We start from the raw sequence: 18,478 nt of genomic DNA, 5'->3' as shown, positions 1-18,478 counted from the left end.
TTGAACAGCTGTGAAAGGTCAACATTTCCTTTGGGGAAATAAAATGTCAAAAGATTGAAAGCGGCAGCTGCTGAAGAAGACGTCTTTAAACCTTAAACTGAACCTCAGAGCTGAGTTCACAGCGTAAATACCAGAATCAGCACAGAGACGTAAAGTAGTTCAAAACGTCTTTTTCTAAGAAGACATTTGTGACCCAGATTTTATGCAAACGAGCTCCTCCAGCAGCGAATAATCTGAACCTGCAGCAGGCCGATCAGACTGAAGACGTCCACAGACGGTGTGAACAAACGATGTTCATAATAAAGATCTGTAATAATATGCAGGCTAATAGAGACTACTGTAAACCTGAAAGAGTTGATACAAACAATCCAGCTATGAACTGGTGACTTTTTTAATCTCTTCTACGAGATTACATTAAAAATAATCCCACAGAAAAAATAAGTTGACAGATAAGCGAACACTGCTACCACAGTGGCCCGGCAGCTGGTTTCACTCAGATTTTATCTGACATGAATCATGAAAACCTGATAACACAGCCCCATTTAATCTCCACTGGACCAGTAAAACTTCTGCCTAATAACCCAGTAAAAAAGAAAACACCCTTACTCTGAGTGGATAAAAGTTTAACTGCATATTTAATCCTTGAGATGTCTGATAAGAAAAAAGATTGCAGCGACACTCGAGACGGGGACAGGGTTTAACAACAGCCGAGCCGTTTATTAGGCTGGGGGAAGGTACAAACAAAGACAGGTACTAAAGCTAAACTGAACTAGAACGAAACTGGGAGAAAATAGATACTAAACTCACGGGACAAAGAACATGAAAAAGACCTGAACACAGGAAACCAGGAAACACGTACGCTGGGAAACAAACACAACAGAAGACCCGACAACGACTGACAGAAAACTCCCACACTAAATCCACAGAGAGGAGACGAGGGGAGCGGAAACACAGCTGACTCAAATGAATGTGACTAAACGCAACCCACAAGCATCGCAGAAAATCTACTGTTTCTTATTGTGTGAACAAACCCAGGAAAACTCTGCTGCACTGTACTGTGACACGTGGCTGAGCGTGGATGGTGTCAGTAAGAGGAACATAAATCTGATGAAGATACAGTGAGAGGTCCAGCTTTGCGCCCTTCTCCTTTGAAATGTTCCCAAAGACTCGCGGTGGCCCAGACTGGACCCTTTGACGGCCTGGTTCTGGCCCGCGGGTTGCATGTTTGACACACCCACCCGTGGAAATGTTAATGCACAGGTGCAAAATTCTTCTTCTTCCTTTTTCCTCCCTTACACCTGGACTGCACGAGGATCACCTCACACTGATTCTCCCTCAGCAAACAGCAGGACGCCGCACGCACAGAATCAAACTTCTTATTTAATCTGCAGATTAAAGTTCTGTTTTTGATTCACTCCAAAGAGATAAAATGTGACAGAAGCAAAATCTGATCACAGCATTTGTTGTTAAACATTTATTCTAATCAAATCAACTTCTTATTCACAGTCAGACTTTTATCAGTTTTAACCTGCGGCTGTCAAAGAAAAATCTCACGTTCTGTTTGAAAAATGCATCTTTGAAATGTCTGCATGTGCATCAAGATGCAGTTTAAAGCTGGAGAGCTGGTTTTAGTCCACAGGTTACAATTCTTTATCCAGGTAAGTGTCCTCACAGCCATAGACAACCTGTGTGTGTGCGCGTGTGTGTGTGTGTGTGTGTGTGCGCGCGCGCCTACCGTGGATGAAGCTGCACAGCGTCAGGATGAGCGGGGTGAAGACGCGAGCGTCCATCATCAGCAGCGAGTCTCAGAGAAGCTGAGCGGAGTTCCTCCTGAACCGACGGCAAACACGGAGAGAACGAGAATCAACAGAGGGTTCGCTCTGAGAGGAGACGGGGTTGCTCCTCCTCCCAAAAAGCATCCAAAGGAGTAGATTCAGCAGCCGGAGACACCGAGGAGAGAGAGAGAGGTCTGTGAGTGTGTGTGTGCGCACATGTGAGGACAGAAACGTAGGAACAATCATAAAACTGAGCTTTACAGAACAACACACCTTCATCCACTGCTGGATGTTTAAGAGTTTGTAGTTTGTTTGTTTTTTCTTTTTGTTATCTGGGATCTGTATGATGTCATCGATTGGAGATACAGTTGTGGCCAGAGGTTTCCTTCCCCTCATCTCAGGCATGCATGCTGGTAATGTTGGGCTTTTAATCATGTCTTTGCACTGTTGTTTTCCCAGGGTGGATGCAGGCTCAGATATATCGTTCATATTTGTAGAAATGTCTCTGAGCAGGCTGCACCTCGAGCACAGTGTTGTTGGCAGCTATGAACATGAACTCAGGCTGATATCTGACTGCTCCTCTTGGCAAAACTGGTGGACTTCATTTAAATTGCTTGGTTTCCTGGGATGGACCACATTCAAAGACATTCTGAAGCTGCGTCGTCCACACCAAAATCAGTTCTGATGTGTGTTTGGACTTTTGCTAATCCACACAAAAGCATCACACGGCTTCATCTACACTCACTCAAATCTTTTAATAACGATTAATTTGTGTGACAGCACTCGTTGGATTGACTCCGAACAAAGTCCAACCAACTCAGTGAAGGAGAAGTGCAGATTTACACAACTACAGGTTATTCTGATGTCACGTCCCTTTGCCGAGGTCTGGAAGAAGTCCAGCCCTGTCACTGTGAAATGAGAGGAAAGTAGTTATGATGTTCAGGAACCAACCAGGATCAAGCTCGCCATGAACAGGAAACTGCAGGAACACCAGAGACAAGATGCATGTTTGGAGGAGTAAAGGTGAAGCTTTCAAACCTAAAAACACCAACTGTCATGCTCCGTTTGCTGTCAGGGAGTGGACATTCCACTCAGTGATGGAACAATGAGGGACGATGGCTACCTCCGAGTCGTTCTCCTCAAATCAGCACATAATAAATAACATTCAGTGTTGTGGCTGAACAGTGCAGCAACACCTCCCAGCCGTGATCTGGACTCTTCATCGCTCAGCTTTCACACCTCACTGAAACCAAGTCTCAGGGACTGACAGCCTGAGGTCACCTGCAGAGTCCATTCACACTTCTGACTGCAGCGCCATCACAGACACGAAAACTGAGAGACGTGCTTAAAGCGACGCCTGGAGGAACAAAGTCACAGCCAAGTTCAAATATGTTGCAGAAAAGAACACGCTTTCCTTTATTTCCTGTCATAGATCTCCTGTTCCTGTGGACGATGTTCAGCTTAAATATCGTGAAAGTTTAAAATAAGTGCATCAGGGTACGTACAAGTACTCAAAGTCAGAACCAAAGCTGCAGACCCTCACTTTCTCACAGTTTTTCTCTTTTGGATCTGTATGATGTCATAAAGAGCCTGGTCCTTTCAGGTACTGGTGTTCAAATCTTGACCTAAAAGGGGAGGAGCTAAAATTATGGATGTGATTCAAACAGCCCGCGGTGGCTGACGACCGTGCTGTAAATAAAGATTATTATTGCGGCTGTGTGCAGGGAACTTGGGATCTCGTTGCCTTGGAAATGGTTCCCTCAAAGACTCGTCTGCAACCACTCACAGTCAGCTGCAGCTTTGGCAACAACACACCCGTCTGCTTTCAGCTTTATATGAAATCTGTTTGTGATAATACAGTAATTATCTGTGATAAATAAGCAAACAATCTCAAATCTGTTGTTGTCCTTATATACGGAAATTCACATTAACTGCTCAGACCTAGATTAGAAATCTGCTTTTAAATAGGAAAATCACTAGAAACCAGCTGCCAACCAGTTCAGCCTCTGTTGCAAAGACAGGTTCTGCACACATCTGTGCAGACTGACTCCCACAAAGGTGACATCCACAGGTTGGGGGTGCTGCATGCTGAACTTCTGAACAACCGTCTCCGCCAGTAAAATAAATTCAATGCAATGATTTTTACTTCTCATCTAGTCTAACTGAACTGTAACCTTTGACAGTGGGAGGATGTTAAGATCTTCCATGAGGACTGACGGTGGTGCGGGAGCATCAACTACATCCTGCCAGCTTCTCACATGTAAGCACAAGGTGTCCTTTGTCTGCACTGCATGGCATTAAAGATTACACTCATCACACATGGACACGTGTGAAGGACCTCATCGTGCTCAAACATATTTAAACCCTGAGTTTTACAGCCAGCATCTAGTGGCTGTTAGCGGTACTGCACTGAGAGACGTCGTCCTCGGACACATGACGGAGGCCAAAGCCTCGTCACCGTTTCGTGTTTGTTTCCTTCTCCGTCTACATGCCTACGAGTCATTTCCTGTGATGACATCGTGTCCAGATGTTTTTCCTGGTGCGTCTGATGAGCGACAAACTCAGACTGCAGCTCTGACATGAAGGCTGTGACTGCGGACAACAGAAATACTCTGTGTGTGATTGTGTGACATGTACTGATGGCAGCATTGAAAACGAGCTCTGATGTTCAGTTTCATACTTTTGCCTTTTATTAAAACTCATTTTAAATTTCAGCATGTCAACATTTTATTTACTGTCATGGAAACTCTGAATAAAGAGTCGAGTCCCCAGCGTGAAGGCGTTTCTCCGCTCAGCTGAGCGTGATACAAACTCCTGATTAATTTCCTAATGAGGGCTGAATAATTAGCTCGCTTTCTTAATGACCCTCTCCATTAAAGACAGCGGCTGGCACAGAGAGAAGAGCGACGTCTGCCAAACTAAAGCCAAACTGTGGCCAGGATGATTATCCTGAGTCTGTTTGAGAGTTTAGTCACTGCAGCTTCAGCCGAGGGTGTTGCCCTGACAGATCCATCGCTGCTGTCACACAACAACGAGGAGCTTTACACATGGAGACAAAGACTTAGTCATGGAGTTCCTCAGGGCTCTGTGATGGGACTGATACTTTTTATTATACATGTTTGCCCCCCCAATACTATAATTCATTATTATCAGGATGTCATTCATTGGATCCCTGTTAAATCCAGAATTCAAAATCCTGCCCCTCACATACAAGGTCTTAAATAATCAGGCCCCATCTTATCTTAATGACCTTGTAGCACCATATCACCCTATTAGAGCACTTTGCTCTCACACTGCAGGCTTACTTGTTGTTCCTAGAGTATTTAAAAGTAGAATGGGAGGCAGAGCCTTCAGTTTTCGTTCCCTTTAACACCAGCTTCGTGTTGTAATCTTTGTTTTGATCCCCGTGTCGGATGCTTCACTCGGTGCAGAGGTGACTCTCCTGTCAGTAATGAACTTCTCTGCTGCTGTTTCTGAACTTTAAATAAAAGAAACCCATTCCTCTTTAAATAGTCACCCAGCTGGGCACAGACTGTGAAGATATGAAAGTTTATCATTGGTCTAGGTAAATCCCCTGGACCAGGTACCAGCCTTATAAGCTGTATGCAGCCAGTTAACAGTAAGACACTGAAACACTGATTATTGGTAATATTTCTGGTAATATTTGAGTTTTGCGCAGATGTTTTTAATCCCAGCATCCTCAGCTCAGCAGGCTCGGTGCACTTATTACCAGCTCTGCCTACAGCAGAGATGAGCACAAATGCTGTAACACAGGGGTGCTCACACTTTTTCCGCATGTGAGCTACTTATAAAATGACCAAGTCAAAATGATCTACCCACTACAAAAATCCAAAACATATACTTATTTATAAATATATTGAGGATTCTTTATATCTACAATGTATATACATGCATAACCGCAATATCCAATATTTCACAACACAATTAACAATGTAAATTTTTTGTCATTACCTGAGTTTACTCTGATGACTTGCACTGAATTGAATCAGCCAGGGATGCATAGTCCGGACAGTAGCTGCTGACGGCCAGCCTCAAACACACTTCCAAATGTTCATCAGTCATGGTGGAACGGTACTTGGACTTAATGATCTTCATGTGGGAAAATGATGACTCACATAAATAAGTGGAGCCGAATAATGCAGTCAAAGAGGCAGCACATTTCCTCATGTTGGGGTACTTTACTTCTGTGAGTAAGTTCCAGAACTGTCCATGATCTCTGGACTTCAGCTCAATGTCGGCTTGTAGTGTCAAAATCTCATCTTCCACTCCAGAAGAGTTCAGGTGAAATAGTTTTGCAATTTTTGATGCGAGTGAATCGACCTCAGCATCTTCCCGAAAAGGATAGCACATGAAGGTAGCGACTGGCTCGAGCAAAGAAAAGTCTTGAAAGCGTTTGTCAAACGCTGACAGACAATTGTCAATCTGCTCTGTGTAGCGTGCACTGTCAAGTTGCAAACAGGCCATCCCTTGCATCTCCAGCTCTGACGCCAGGTTTTGAAAGTTTATCAAATCATGGCGCTGCAGCTTTAAAGAGATGTTGCATCTTTCGTTTGAAAGCATTAACTGAGCTGATCATGTTGATCACTGTTTTGTCTTTTCCTTGCAGCTGTAGATTAAGGTCATTCAACATGTTTGTCAGATCGGTTAAAAATGCCAAGTCTAACAGCCACTGACCGTCATTAAGTTGCATGTATTCTGCTTGTCCAGCTACACGGAAAAACTCCTTAATCTCCGGACAGAGCTCTCGAAATCTTTGCAGGAATTTCCCTCGACTAAGCCACCTCACGTCAGTGTGTAGCAACAACTCAGAGTGGTCGCAGTCAGCCTTCTCCAGATGTGCACGAAATAACCGTCTTTGAAGAGATCTGGCGCGAATAGAACAGGCGATCTTCGTTGCAACATTCATGATCTCCTTCATGTTGAGCATTTTAGCGCATAACGCTTGTTGGTGGATTATGCAATGGTAATTTAGGAAGTCCGGGAAAGCATCGTCCTGCCTGCACTTGGCAATAAATCCATTCAAGCGGCCAACCATTGCGGGTGCTCCATCTGTGGTAATAGACACCAATTTGTACACTGGGAGCTGGGTTTTCTCGATAAAGTTTTTGAACGACTGAAATATGTCCTCTCCTCGCGTCTGTTCTTTCATGGGCAGGACTGTTAACAGCTCTTCTTTTGCAGTGATATCAGTAAACACCATACGAATGAAAATGCACACCTGGGCTGTGTCACTCACGTCCGTAGATTCGTCCAACTGCAGTGAGAAACACTGGCAATCTCCGATGTCCTTCCAAAGTTGCTGGGTTAAATCCTCCGCCATGGCTTCACAGCGCCGTGTAACTGTACTTCTTGACAGCTGGAGAGCTTTGATCGAAGATGTTATTTCTGCCTTATTTTTAAAGTCTCGGAACAATGAGTCAGAGGCATTCGTTGAAGCAGCTTTTACCATCTCTCCATCTTGAAAAGACTTCTTGTTTTTAACGATGATGTGACTCACCCGGAACGATGCTTCGGTGGCGGCTTTCGCTTTTGAAGTTTGTTGTGTGAAAAATGACTGCTGTCCGGACAACTGGGATTTTAGTTTATTCACCTTTTTCTTTCTTAGCTCGCTTTTCGGCGGGAATGTAGTGTCGTATTTTCCGTGAACAGTTCGAAAATGCCGCTCCACATTTCCCTTCTTTGGCATTGCGATGGTAGCCTGGCAGATGAGGCAAACGCACTTCGAAAATGACATCGTGAAAAAAAAGTCCTCCTCCCATTCCGTATGAAAGTGATACGTTTTTGTCTTCTTACTTGGTCCAGCTCCCTCACTCATTTTTAACCCTTTCTTAGGTTTAAGAGAAAAAACCGAGAGCTAAAAATTGGAGTTAAAACTGACAAGCTAGTCAGCGAGTTACTACACTTCGCGCCGCTGTTTGCGCATGCGCAGCGACCTAAGCGTCAGAAAAAATCTGATGTCATCTGACTGGCTTCCCTGTATCAATCAAGTGACGGGATGGATGATAGGCTGGCATCTATTTTTTTAATGCCATGCGATCTACCAATACTACCTTTGCGATCGACTGGTCGATCGCGATCGACGTATTGAGCACCCCTGCTGTAACACATTCAAAGGTGATCATTACACAGGCCTGGACTGCCACCTAGTGGAGGAAGAGAGAACTGCCTCTCATGACCGTTTGCGAGGAGCTGCAGGCAAAAACATCCTGAAATTTCAGGCTGTTTTACTCCCGTGGAGTCAGCTGGGTTCCAGACTTTTTTCATGTCACACTTATTTAACATCCCTGTGACTCTGAGCCTTACTCCACCTGGCCTCACCTGTGCACCACCTCTATTTTCTATTCCTCTACAGAGACATGGTATGCAGTGGGAACTGTGAGATGTAATGCATGTCTCCTTTTTGAAGTTATTCACTCAGTTTCCAGAACTGAAAAATGAAGCCAATGCTAAAGTGCTAGAAACTGCAGTTCCACTCATGTCCACTAGGGGCTCCAGCAGCGAGCCAGTCCCCTGGTCGAGACTTTACAGCTCTGGTCTCTGTGGGTAGCTCAGTTTGTATGTTTTTGGGGCGGGGGTTACCTCCGATGGGTGCTCTTTTTCGCTTTTGTTGCACTCGCCTTGCGTGCTGGTCCGAGGCTGACCTCTGCAGTCCAAGCCTGACGTCTTCGTTTAGTAATATCGGATACAGGAGATCCCTCCCGTTGCCTCCAGGAGGGGAAACGATGAAAAGAGAGCCCATTTTCCAGCTTCTTGCCTTCCCTATCGTGTGATCTAACGTTGCAACCGACAACACAGTACCCCCTCCCGTGACATCACGCTCCAAAGCCCTATAATGACCTCTCTTGGCTTAATGTATGATGGTGGATAAATGAAACGTACAAGGAAAATTTGACTATATTACAAAAGGACATCCATCTTGGTAACATCAATGACCGGAGCATAACTTGTCAACTAGTCCGAAAATAAGTTATACAGTAGCAGTCAAAGACACCTTCTCATGTGTCACATTTCTATTCATTCAAAACACTTATGCATAGCTGTGTTTTATACAGCTCTTACAGAATTCAGTACAGGCTCATGTGAGTATTTACTGTACGGCTCAGCTCTACTGAATTTCTGAGTTTCTAGAGCAGACACAGAGCTCATGTCAAAACAGGCTTCAGGCGCGATATTAGGCTACGTTCACACTGCAGGTCTTAATGCTCAATTCCGATTTTTTGATCAAATCCGATTTTTTTGTCTGCTTGTTCACACTACAAATAAAATGCGACAGCAAACGCGCTCTAGTGTGAACGCTCTGTTTAGGCCCAGACCAAACAATATTGTTTGACTGATAGCCCTTAATATAAAGACTTCGGACTTTACGTTTCCCAATTTTTGCTTGAAGTTATTTTGTTATTTACATAATAATGTAGATAACCTAATAATTATCCTTATTGCTGTTTTAAAGGAGCGGTGCTTCAAAGGATAGCTGCAGATTGCTGTCAGAATCCGCAGATTATACAGAACAAATAAAATGTTCACGTTTCTCCAACGTTGTCTTCCCAGCAGTTTCACTGACATCTACACTGGATGGCCAGGAAGCGTTCGCGATGTCTTCTCGGGCGCTGATAATTGGCGTCTGTCTTGTGTCAGTGACGTAAAAGACGGATTTAATGCGACATGACCATCAAACAGCAGTCGCTTTCTAAAACATCGGATATGTGTCGGATTCAGGACCACATACGAAAGTGACCCAGATCGGATTTGAAAATATCGGATTTGTGCCGTTCACACTGTCACACCATGATCGGATATGGGTCGCATAGGGTCAAAAAAGTCGGATTTGATGCGCTTTCGCCTGCAGTGTGAACGTAGCCTAAGTGACTTTAACAATATTATCAATTTTAATATCGGTCTAGTGACATTACGTTATGTACGCAGCACGCAATAGATCCACATATTTTAGAAGCCAAAGGTTCAAATTAGTTGGGAGCACCTTCACTTAATTATAACAGTGGTTTTGTTAGGAAAACAGTTCTGTATACCGGATACTAAATTGCGTTACGGCTAACGTATCTAACATAGCTAACCGTTATTGTTAGCACAACATTAATAGCAAGCTGCAATGACGAGTAACAAAAACAAAGAGTAAAAAGGTTTTAATGAAAATGTTTTACCTTTTCCAACAGTCCCAGAATCCAGAGCTTCAAAGACCAGCAGGTACTGAAGACTTTATCCGCTTCACTGTCACCGTCCGTGAGAAAGAGTTTTTTCCCCCCTTAGAAAGGTCAAGGCCCGCAGCTCGCGCAATCTGTCTGCGCATGCGCATCCCAACGATTGACCCCCCCTCCCCTCTCTTTCGGGAGGTTGCCATAGTTTGACGTGTTCTAACGTCACTCTCTCTCTCTCTCTCCCCCTGTCATTTATTTGGCTCGAAACACATTAACAAATTGCTCAGTGATGAACAAGTACTCAGATCATTTACCTAAGCAGTGTGCTTTGTCAAAACGAAGTGTGTGTTCATTACACTGACATTCTGTTGTGCAATTGTTATTTACTTGTATTTTATAATTTGACTTTACATACTGCTGGGTGGTTTATAAAGTTTACAATAACTAGTATTATCATTATGCTATATTTTCTAATATATACAATAACCTCAAAAGTAATGCCTTGAAGCAGAAAATAGTAATACTTTATTAAAATTTAAAACTAAAGTAGAGTATTTGAATGTGTGCATTGTGTCTACTGTTTGTTAACTCATCACATTCATAAACTTCTTAATGATAAACTCCATAGTCCATATAAATTCCATATTATTTACCACATTATTTGTGATCAATGGGTTTGCGGGGTTAGGGGTGTTGGGGGTAGGGTCTTTAGGCTTTGGCCCCCACCCCTGCCACCAGTATATTTTTAAGCAAGTATTTCTAACTTTTATTTGAATATTCAGTTTCCTATCATCTGCTCTTAAAGGGTAACCCGCCCTCCCCCTTCGCACACACATGCACACAAACAAAACACACAGTATAATTCACAGCCTCATTATAGTGAATAAATATTTATGCCATTTTACACCATCAAACTTAGCTAAGGATGAAGAACCTTTTGTTCTTTAAAGAACCATTTGTAATACCTAAAGAACCATCTACAAAATAAAAAGGTTCTTTGGCGTATGATGGTTCTTTAAAGAACCACGAAGACATCTGAAGAACCATTTAAGAACCATAATTTTTCTGAGAGTAGGCTATAAATGTGCTTCTATAAAGTGCTGCAGGAATAAAACTGAAAACCCTGAAATAGGTTTGCATGTTGCAGCATGCAGGCTCTGTGGGGCTGCGGTGACACACTCAGACGGTAACATGTTTGAAGAGGTCTCTCCTCAGAGGGCAAAGAAGGTCATGATACCAGCTGTCAGCTGACATTTTCATTCAGAGGTGATGCAAGAAACTATTGAAAGTACAAATGTAAAACTATTCACCATCTTGTATAAAAACACTTCCCTATATATGTAACTTAAGCTTTGAAACATTTGGAGCTGTAGCAAAAACACAGACTTTGGAAACAGATCTTTGCTTCAGTCTTCAAGGCAATAACGTCACAACAGCTTCACCTACAACCATTCACCTGTGCTATAGCTCCACCTACTGGACTTATTGGAGCAGACACATTAAAAATAAATCAATAAGAAATCATCCCTACCTTGACTGTGATGGCGATGGGCGTCCTCTGACAGCGTGTTGTGCCCCAGGTAGAATCGGCCTCGTTTCACAATAATATTAGTTCTGCTTTTCTCTTCACGAGAGGAGTAGAGCGGACACGAGCGTGACGGGCGTCGCGTTCATGTCATCTGTTGTTTTTAAATGTGCTATGGAAAATAACTTTTGAATTGAATTGAATGTTTGTCCATAAAGCACCACAGCACGTTTGGACGAAACGAAACACGTCAGACCAGCTGTCAGCACTGTGGTGGACGGATGATGATCTGGGCCCCGTGCAGTGACTCAGTAAACCATGAACTCCTCTGTATACAAATGTATTCTAGAGTCAGATGTGAGGCCATCAGCCACAGGACAATGATACCAAGAAGAGTGCCAAATCTCCAAAAGAAAGGCTGAAAAAGAAATGTGGTGCAATGCTCCAGTCAGTCCAGACCTCAGCCTGACTGAGAAGCTGTGGTGGGACCTTCAGAGAACGGTGCTGAAACCGACTGAAGAGTTGAGTCTCAATGATGAGACTAATAACATCTACAGGGCGCACGCACGAGGCATTGACGATGACGTGAGCATGAGCAGAGACAAACTGAGGGCTTAAATAGACAGGATAATGAGAGGATGAGAAACAGGTGGAAACACGGCTGGAACAAATCTAACTAATGAAACAGAGGAAGTAAGGTGGCAGTTAGTACAGTAGAGTTTTTATTTTCATTTTTATAATACTAAAAATGAAATGCACAGTGCAGAGATTACTTGAGAAACTGTAGGACAGCTTCTGTGTGCATCCTGTGAAGTGTGGGGTGTGTGAACAGGGAACATAGGAGGGGGCTAAGCACACATCCCTGTGGCGTTCCTGTGTTTCAAATGAGTGATGAGGAAGTTTGCTTATCAACTCTCACCACCTGGGGCCTGTTTGTGAGGAAGCAGAGAATCCATCTGCAGATACATGTTCCCAGCCCAAGGTCAACAAGCTCCCAGGCAAGTTTTGAGGGGATGATGCTGTTAAATGCTGAGCTGTAACCGATGAAGAGCATTTTTGCATACATATTTCTTTTTTCCAGGTGAGTGAGTGTGCATTGCAGATTTGTGGGAAAACAGACTACATGTCAGGTGGCTTCACTTAGCTTGACACAGTGTTTTCTTCTTACCATGAAGTTCAAGTAAAATCTCTCTCCACGGTGAGCAAAGTGCCAGAAACACTCCAACCCAGCAGCAGGAAGCACTATAGCAAAGTCGTACTGGTCAGAACCCCAGAACAGCTCCTGGTCTGTGACGTCGGGGCGGGCGTTTGTCTGGGGAACCCCATGAGCTGAGCCCCAAAATAAAAAGCCCAGAAAGAAGCAGGGAATCCAGCACAGCATGTCTAAAACATGGAAAGGTGAGAGTAGAGTCTGTGCTGCAGTGCGAATAGATCAAAAATGATTAACCACCCCTGAAATGTCGCCTCCTCTGGTGGGAAAACTGGACGGGCTGCACAGATGGAAGCACTGCTGATAGAGAGGAAAACCCTGCAGGAGGGAAACTCTCCAGGTGATCCAAACAAATGAACCTTGAAACTGTTCCACAGACAGATCCCGACTGCTTAAAGGCATCCTGTGGAGGTTTGGACCACCAGTTCAGTAATATTTGACCATGTGGTGGATGTACATTTAGATTATTCTCATGGCCGTCATTCACATTTCAACATTTACATGAATCCATTGATCCACTGGTGAAGAGGAAACAGCAGACATATGCCAACAGGAGAGTGGGTGTGTAGTGCTGAGAAGAAGGTCTGTTTGATACATGTTTTACATGATAAAACTTGTTTCCATTCTAGACAAAGATAATAAAGATAATACAAAAAGTATTGTTGAAATGATGGTTTCATTTATAAAGGGAAAAACACTCTCCAAACCTGCCCTGTGTGCAAAAGTAACTGCCCCCTAAACCTAATCACTGGTTATGCCACCCTCTGCAGCAGGAACTGCAGTCACGTGTTTGTGGTCCTTCAGTGAGTCTTTCACATCACTGTGGAGGAATCTTGGTCCACTCTTATTTGGAAGATTGTTGGAATTCAGACACATTTTTAAGGTCACGCTGACGCACCTCAGTCTGATTTCAGTCCAGACTTTGACTCGGCCACTCCAAACACTTCATCTGTTTTTGGACTCATTGAGAAGTCGACTTGCTGCTGATCATGGTGCTGCTGTATAACTGGAGTGCTTTTGAACTTCAGGGCACAAACTGATGGTCAGACATTCAGGACTGTCAGGTAGAGAGTAGAATTCAAAAGGGCCAGAGCCTCTCTTTAAGAAATGTCACTTGACATCTGCAGCACTCAGTCTGCTGCGGCAAGCGTGCTGCTGCAGTCTGTTGGGGGGCATCATCAGGAACAAGGATGCAAGGAGAGGAGACAAACTAGTGAGGAATGCTGGCTCTATAATTGGAGCTGCCACACGCACACACACACACACACACACACACACACTGACAGACGCACACACACACACTCACACACGCGCACACACACACACACACACACACTCACTATTATTTATCCTTGTTGTGCAAACAAGCTGCAAAACTTAATAAATGTAGAATTTGAAAAATAACAAACCTTAAAAGAAACACTAGGTACAGATACATGAGGACCTGTGATACGGTGATACTTTTGGTAAACAACCATTTGACTAACATGTGTCTCACCTGCTCTTGTTCATCTCTGTTCTGTCCTCATTCTCCCTCTCTCTCTGTTCCTCTCTCTCCCTCTTTGTGCTGACAATCATCAAATATACAGTTGAAACCAGATATTTACAAACTCTTCAGATAAAACACTTTTTTAATTGTAACATCAAATCAGACTAAATGTTTATTTTTTTTAGATTGATAAATATAAAAAACACATTTGTTAACTTTAAGAGTAAAGAGAGAAATTGTCTGTATTTCTTAATTGTAAATGGCACCAAATTGTATTCAAAATTGAGCCACACTTATGGAGCTCCACAATTCTTTTTCTGGTGTTTTGGTTGACATCTCTTGATTTTCCCATTTCAAAGAAACAGGCTCTGTGTTTTACCTTATATGCATCCACAGGTGTGCCACCAATTTACTCACATGGACTCTACTAACCTATCAGAAGCTTCTTCAGCTCAGAATGGAATCGTCTTGTCATGAACTGGCTGTGTGGAGGCAGATGAGGACCCAAACGCAAAACTCACGGAGACAGGAACTGAACTCAAAATCACTGCTTTATTGCAGGCCTTTAAAACGAAACAGAACTAAACTGGGAATACTAACAGAAGACCGAGGGAACACAGAAAGACACGCAGGTTCGGGGAGGAGACATTGACGACGCGACACTGAACTGAGGGAGACATGCACATAAATACACAGAGGGTTAACGAGGGAAGTGGGAGCACACGGGGAACACAGCTGACACAGATAATCATAACGAGACAGGGCAGGAGTGAACACAACATGACACATACTGACGAGAGACTGTCAAAGTAAAACAGGAAGTACACAGAGGTTCAGACAGGAGGAGAGAGAGCACGGGGAGAACACAGACATAACGGGCTGGGGAAAACATGGAATAAAACACAAGGAGAGACGAGGGCTCACAGATACACAGGAGCACACAAGAGGTAACCAAATAAGGAACATCTTAACAGAACCTAGGAACCACGGCATAAATAAGGAGCAAAATACAAAAATACAAGAAAACTAAGAATGCTGGGCCAATATGGCCCAGGATCATGACACGTCTGGAGTTTCTTATTTCTTATTAATTAACAATAAACTTAGTGTACATGTGCTCCTACATTTGATGAAAGTGATAAAAATAGAAGCTCTGTCTCTCTTTATTCTGACATTTAACTAATTCAAAAGATATTTCAATATTTATTTATCCAAAACAAAACAAGTTTACTCTAAATTGATGTTGTACAGTAAAAGAAAATGTTCTTGTGTTTTCCATAAAGTGTAAATATCTGGTTTAAACTGTGAATATACTGCTGTGTATTGAAGTTCCTCTTGTTTTGCATAGAAATATACTGAACAACATACAAAGCATAATATATAAAATAACATCTACCAGAGTTTTTTCTTTGAAAGAAGCCCCTTATGTCCATTCTTGTATATCAGTGCATTACTGAAACCGATTTATTTAGCCGTGGAGGGAAACAACTGAAAATATGAAATAAACACACATGTAAGCTAAGACTCTCTAAAGAAACAGCATTGTTGTTGTTCGGCTTTTCATTTCACCATTTGTTGATTCACTTGAAGAGCAAGTAACGTAATATGGGTCAAGTGATCAGTTTGATATCAATCTTTCGTGATACACCGTCATATTTACATTATTTGTACAGTACGAATGATTTGCTTTGGTACCTGGTCAAACTTCAGCTCTCCTCTGTCTGCCTGGCTCCGTTTCTCCAACAGTGCACTCGTAGGCAGCAGCTGCCCCCCCGCTTAGTGTCTGAGCTCGGGTCATACCAATATTAGGGGGGATTTACGCACAGTCGTAAATTCCCACAGTGTGCACTATGTGCTTCGAATATTGTGTGTAGTTTTTTGCTTTATACAGTTGTCAGCCAGGCATCTAACTATGAAAAAATTACACTCCAAAAGACCCCGGGCTTCTGACAAAACAACCCGGGCTTAAGCCCAGTAAGCCACCCCCCCCCCGCTCCGCCACTGATCACCACCAGCTGTTGCTAAAAGCACCTTTGTTAGATAGCAAAGTATTTACAAACTAGATAGCGAAAATTTCTGAAGAAATTTTAAGTGTGCCTATGCTACTGCCGGATTAGATGTCCGAAGACATCAGGATGTATGTGTTTGGAGCAAAAAACTGTTGAGTTTTAAGCAGAGAGTCATCAGCTGTTCCTGTACTCAGCTGTTAGGGCCGGTTGCTATAGTAACTCCTGTGTGTGGCAGGAGGGGATGGGACACACACACACTGCAGTTAGGGTCAGACACAGAGATGGGCAAACAGGAATTAAGCTCTGAAACAAATGCTTCCCAAGAGAAAACTTCCAGACTACAACATATTAAAATGCCTGTAGAGTGTATTATACTGACGTGGTAACAGTGTAAAGACACCCTTCGATGTTAAATTTGAGCTGAAAATTGAGAGCAGTTTTTGAATGGCATTTGTTTGATGGCATTTGTGAGAAAACCGTAAATCTGATCTCAATGAGGAAGACACTGGATGAAAGAAGACAACGATAGCTACGTTTTGATGTATAAATTATAGATGTAGGGCAAACGGTTTGGGTGGGACAGGACGAGAAAAACAAATTTTTTAAATTATTGTCCACACTCTAGTTTTATGGCAGTTGACAGTGGCGCGAACATTCCGTGAAAATCTTAATTTTCCTAAAACTTAAACTGCTCTTGTGAACCAACAGTAAAAGATATCGCAACGAGGATTTGGGCAATAAAAGTCCAAAATCTTGTGACCCGTTTAAAGTTTAAATGACGTTTCTACAACAAAGTATGGCTGAGCGGTAGGCCTTCAAAGTGGCCTGTGTTGGCGCCTTTTTTCGGGCCCTTCCCCATCGAAATGAATGGGGAAAATGGGGTCTTTTTTTGGGAATTTTGGGAAAACCGTGCGACGAATCTCTACCAAGAGTCATAATAATAAGAATAATAAATCTGTCGAATAGTAATAAGTGTGCCATTACATAGGCACACTTAATAATTCTCCCGTTCATTGATCTGAGCATGCGCAGAATGATCCACAGCGCTCCTTTGATCCTTTGATCTTCTCAAAGGATCATTGTGACGTCACGGCGACATCACATTCTCTGCCACACCCACCAAGTCCTTAAATAGAGGAGGTCCTTTAACAGTTTACATCAGAAGGAGCCAGTTGTTTTAGACAAAGCTGACCTTTGCATTGAAATCATTCAGAGATTTAACTTTTTTGAGCTTTAAACCTCCAAAGAAATGTCACAGGGAACGTCGAATAATCCATCTGGAAGCAGAGATCAGTCAGACTTGCTGCAGTATACGGCAGTTGAAGCTCTATGTAGAGTTAAGAGACAAATCACAGACGTCATTGAAGATAACGCAGAACTCGGGCAACAGAACACACAATTCAGGGAACAGAACGAAGAACTCAGGCAACAGAACAGACAACTCAGACAAGCGAACACACAACTCAGAAGAGAAGACAGAGCTGTCACAGAATTAAATCAACGATTCACACAATGCAGGCAACACAGCGCAGGACTCTGGCAAGTAAACACACAATACCGGCAAGTAAACACACAACTCTGGCAAGATAATATACAACTCAGTGAAGAACACACAAAACTCTGGCAAGAAAACACACAACTCCGGGAAGAAGACACAAAACTCAAGCAAAGAAACACAGAACTCAAGCAAAGAAACACACAATTGAGGCAAGAGAACGCAGAACTCAGAAAAACTTTGGAAAATCTTCTTCAACGGACAACAGAAAGAGAAGCTCCTAGACCTGAGGAGGCTGACAACCTTTCGTAGTCAGCAGCTGCTTTCTGGGTCACCTCTAAGATTTTTGGCTGAAGGGATCGCCTTCAGCCAAAAATCTGAAGGCGATCCCCGCTCTGTGGGGTCATGATTATTATCATGACGCTCTGTGGGCTCATGATTATTATCATGACGCTCTGTGGGGTCATGATTATTATCATGACCCCACAGAGCGGGGATCGCTTGCGTGTGCTTGCATGCACACGTCCCATCGACAATTGTGGATTGTGGTCCACATCCACAATTACAGCTCTACTGTAATTGTGGATGTGGACCAGTTACCCTTTAAAAACAGTAATGATCTTTTCCAGCCACAGTCCACCTTCATCCTGGCGTTGTTCCCGCTGGTGCAGGGTCCGCTCCTCAGCAAAGGGTTCTCCGTTTGGTTCTGTCCAAGGCGTCCTCAGGTGACGCGTTGATGGTCTTAATGTCTTCCTTGATTTTGTCCATCCACCGTTTTTTCGGTCTGCCTCGAGGCCGGCG

General features: G+C 43.2%; 1 protein-coding gene and 1 long non-coding RNA gene across 7 annotated transcripts in view; both read right to left on the bottom strand.

The window, feature by feature from the left end:
• The window catches only part of LOC146370086 (zinc finger BED domain-containing protein 5-like), a 39,681-nt gene extending 29,525 nt beyond the window's left edge, over positions 1-10,156 (bottom strand). For all 6 annotated transcript variants that reach the window (XM_084909393.1, XM_084909391.1, XM_084909392.1 and 3 more), the window contains exon 1: positions 1,736-10,156. In XM_084909393.1, the coding sequence (XP_084765519.1) occupies positions 6,307-7,611 (1,305 nt within the window). In that variant the 5' untranslated portion in view covers positions 7,612-10,156 and the 3' untranslated portion in view covers positions 1,736-6,306. The remainder of the gene's footprint in view (positions 1-1,735) is intronic.
• A 1,608-nt stretch (positions 10,157-11,764) lies between these two features.
• Positions 11,765-15,268, bottom strand: LOC146370085 (uncharacterized). The gene is made up of 3 exons (XR_014797395.1): positions 14,606-15,268; positions 14,183-14,251; positions 11,765-13,846 (listed from the first exon to the last, which is right to left on the bottom strand). It is a non-coding gene; the product is annotated as an uncharacterized LOC146370085 (long non-coding RNA).
• Positions 15,269-18,478: the final 3,210 nt, after the last annotated feature.

Source organism: Perissodus microlepis, chromosome 17 (assembly GCF_051167445.1).
Source record: "Perissodus microlepis isolate ML-2025 ecotype Zambia chromosome 17, ASM5116744v1, whole genome shotgun sequence".
Classification (NCBI taxonomy): domain Eukaryota; kingdom Metazoa; phylum Chordata; class Actinopteri; order Cichliformes; family Cichlidae; genus Perissodus; species Perissodus microlepis.
This window is presented reverse-complemented; position numbering and strand designations above follow the sequence as displayed.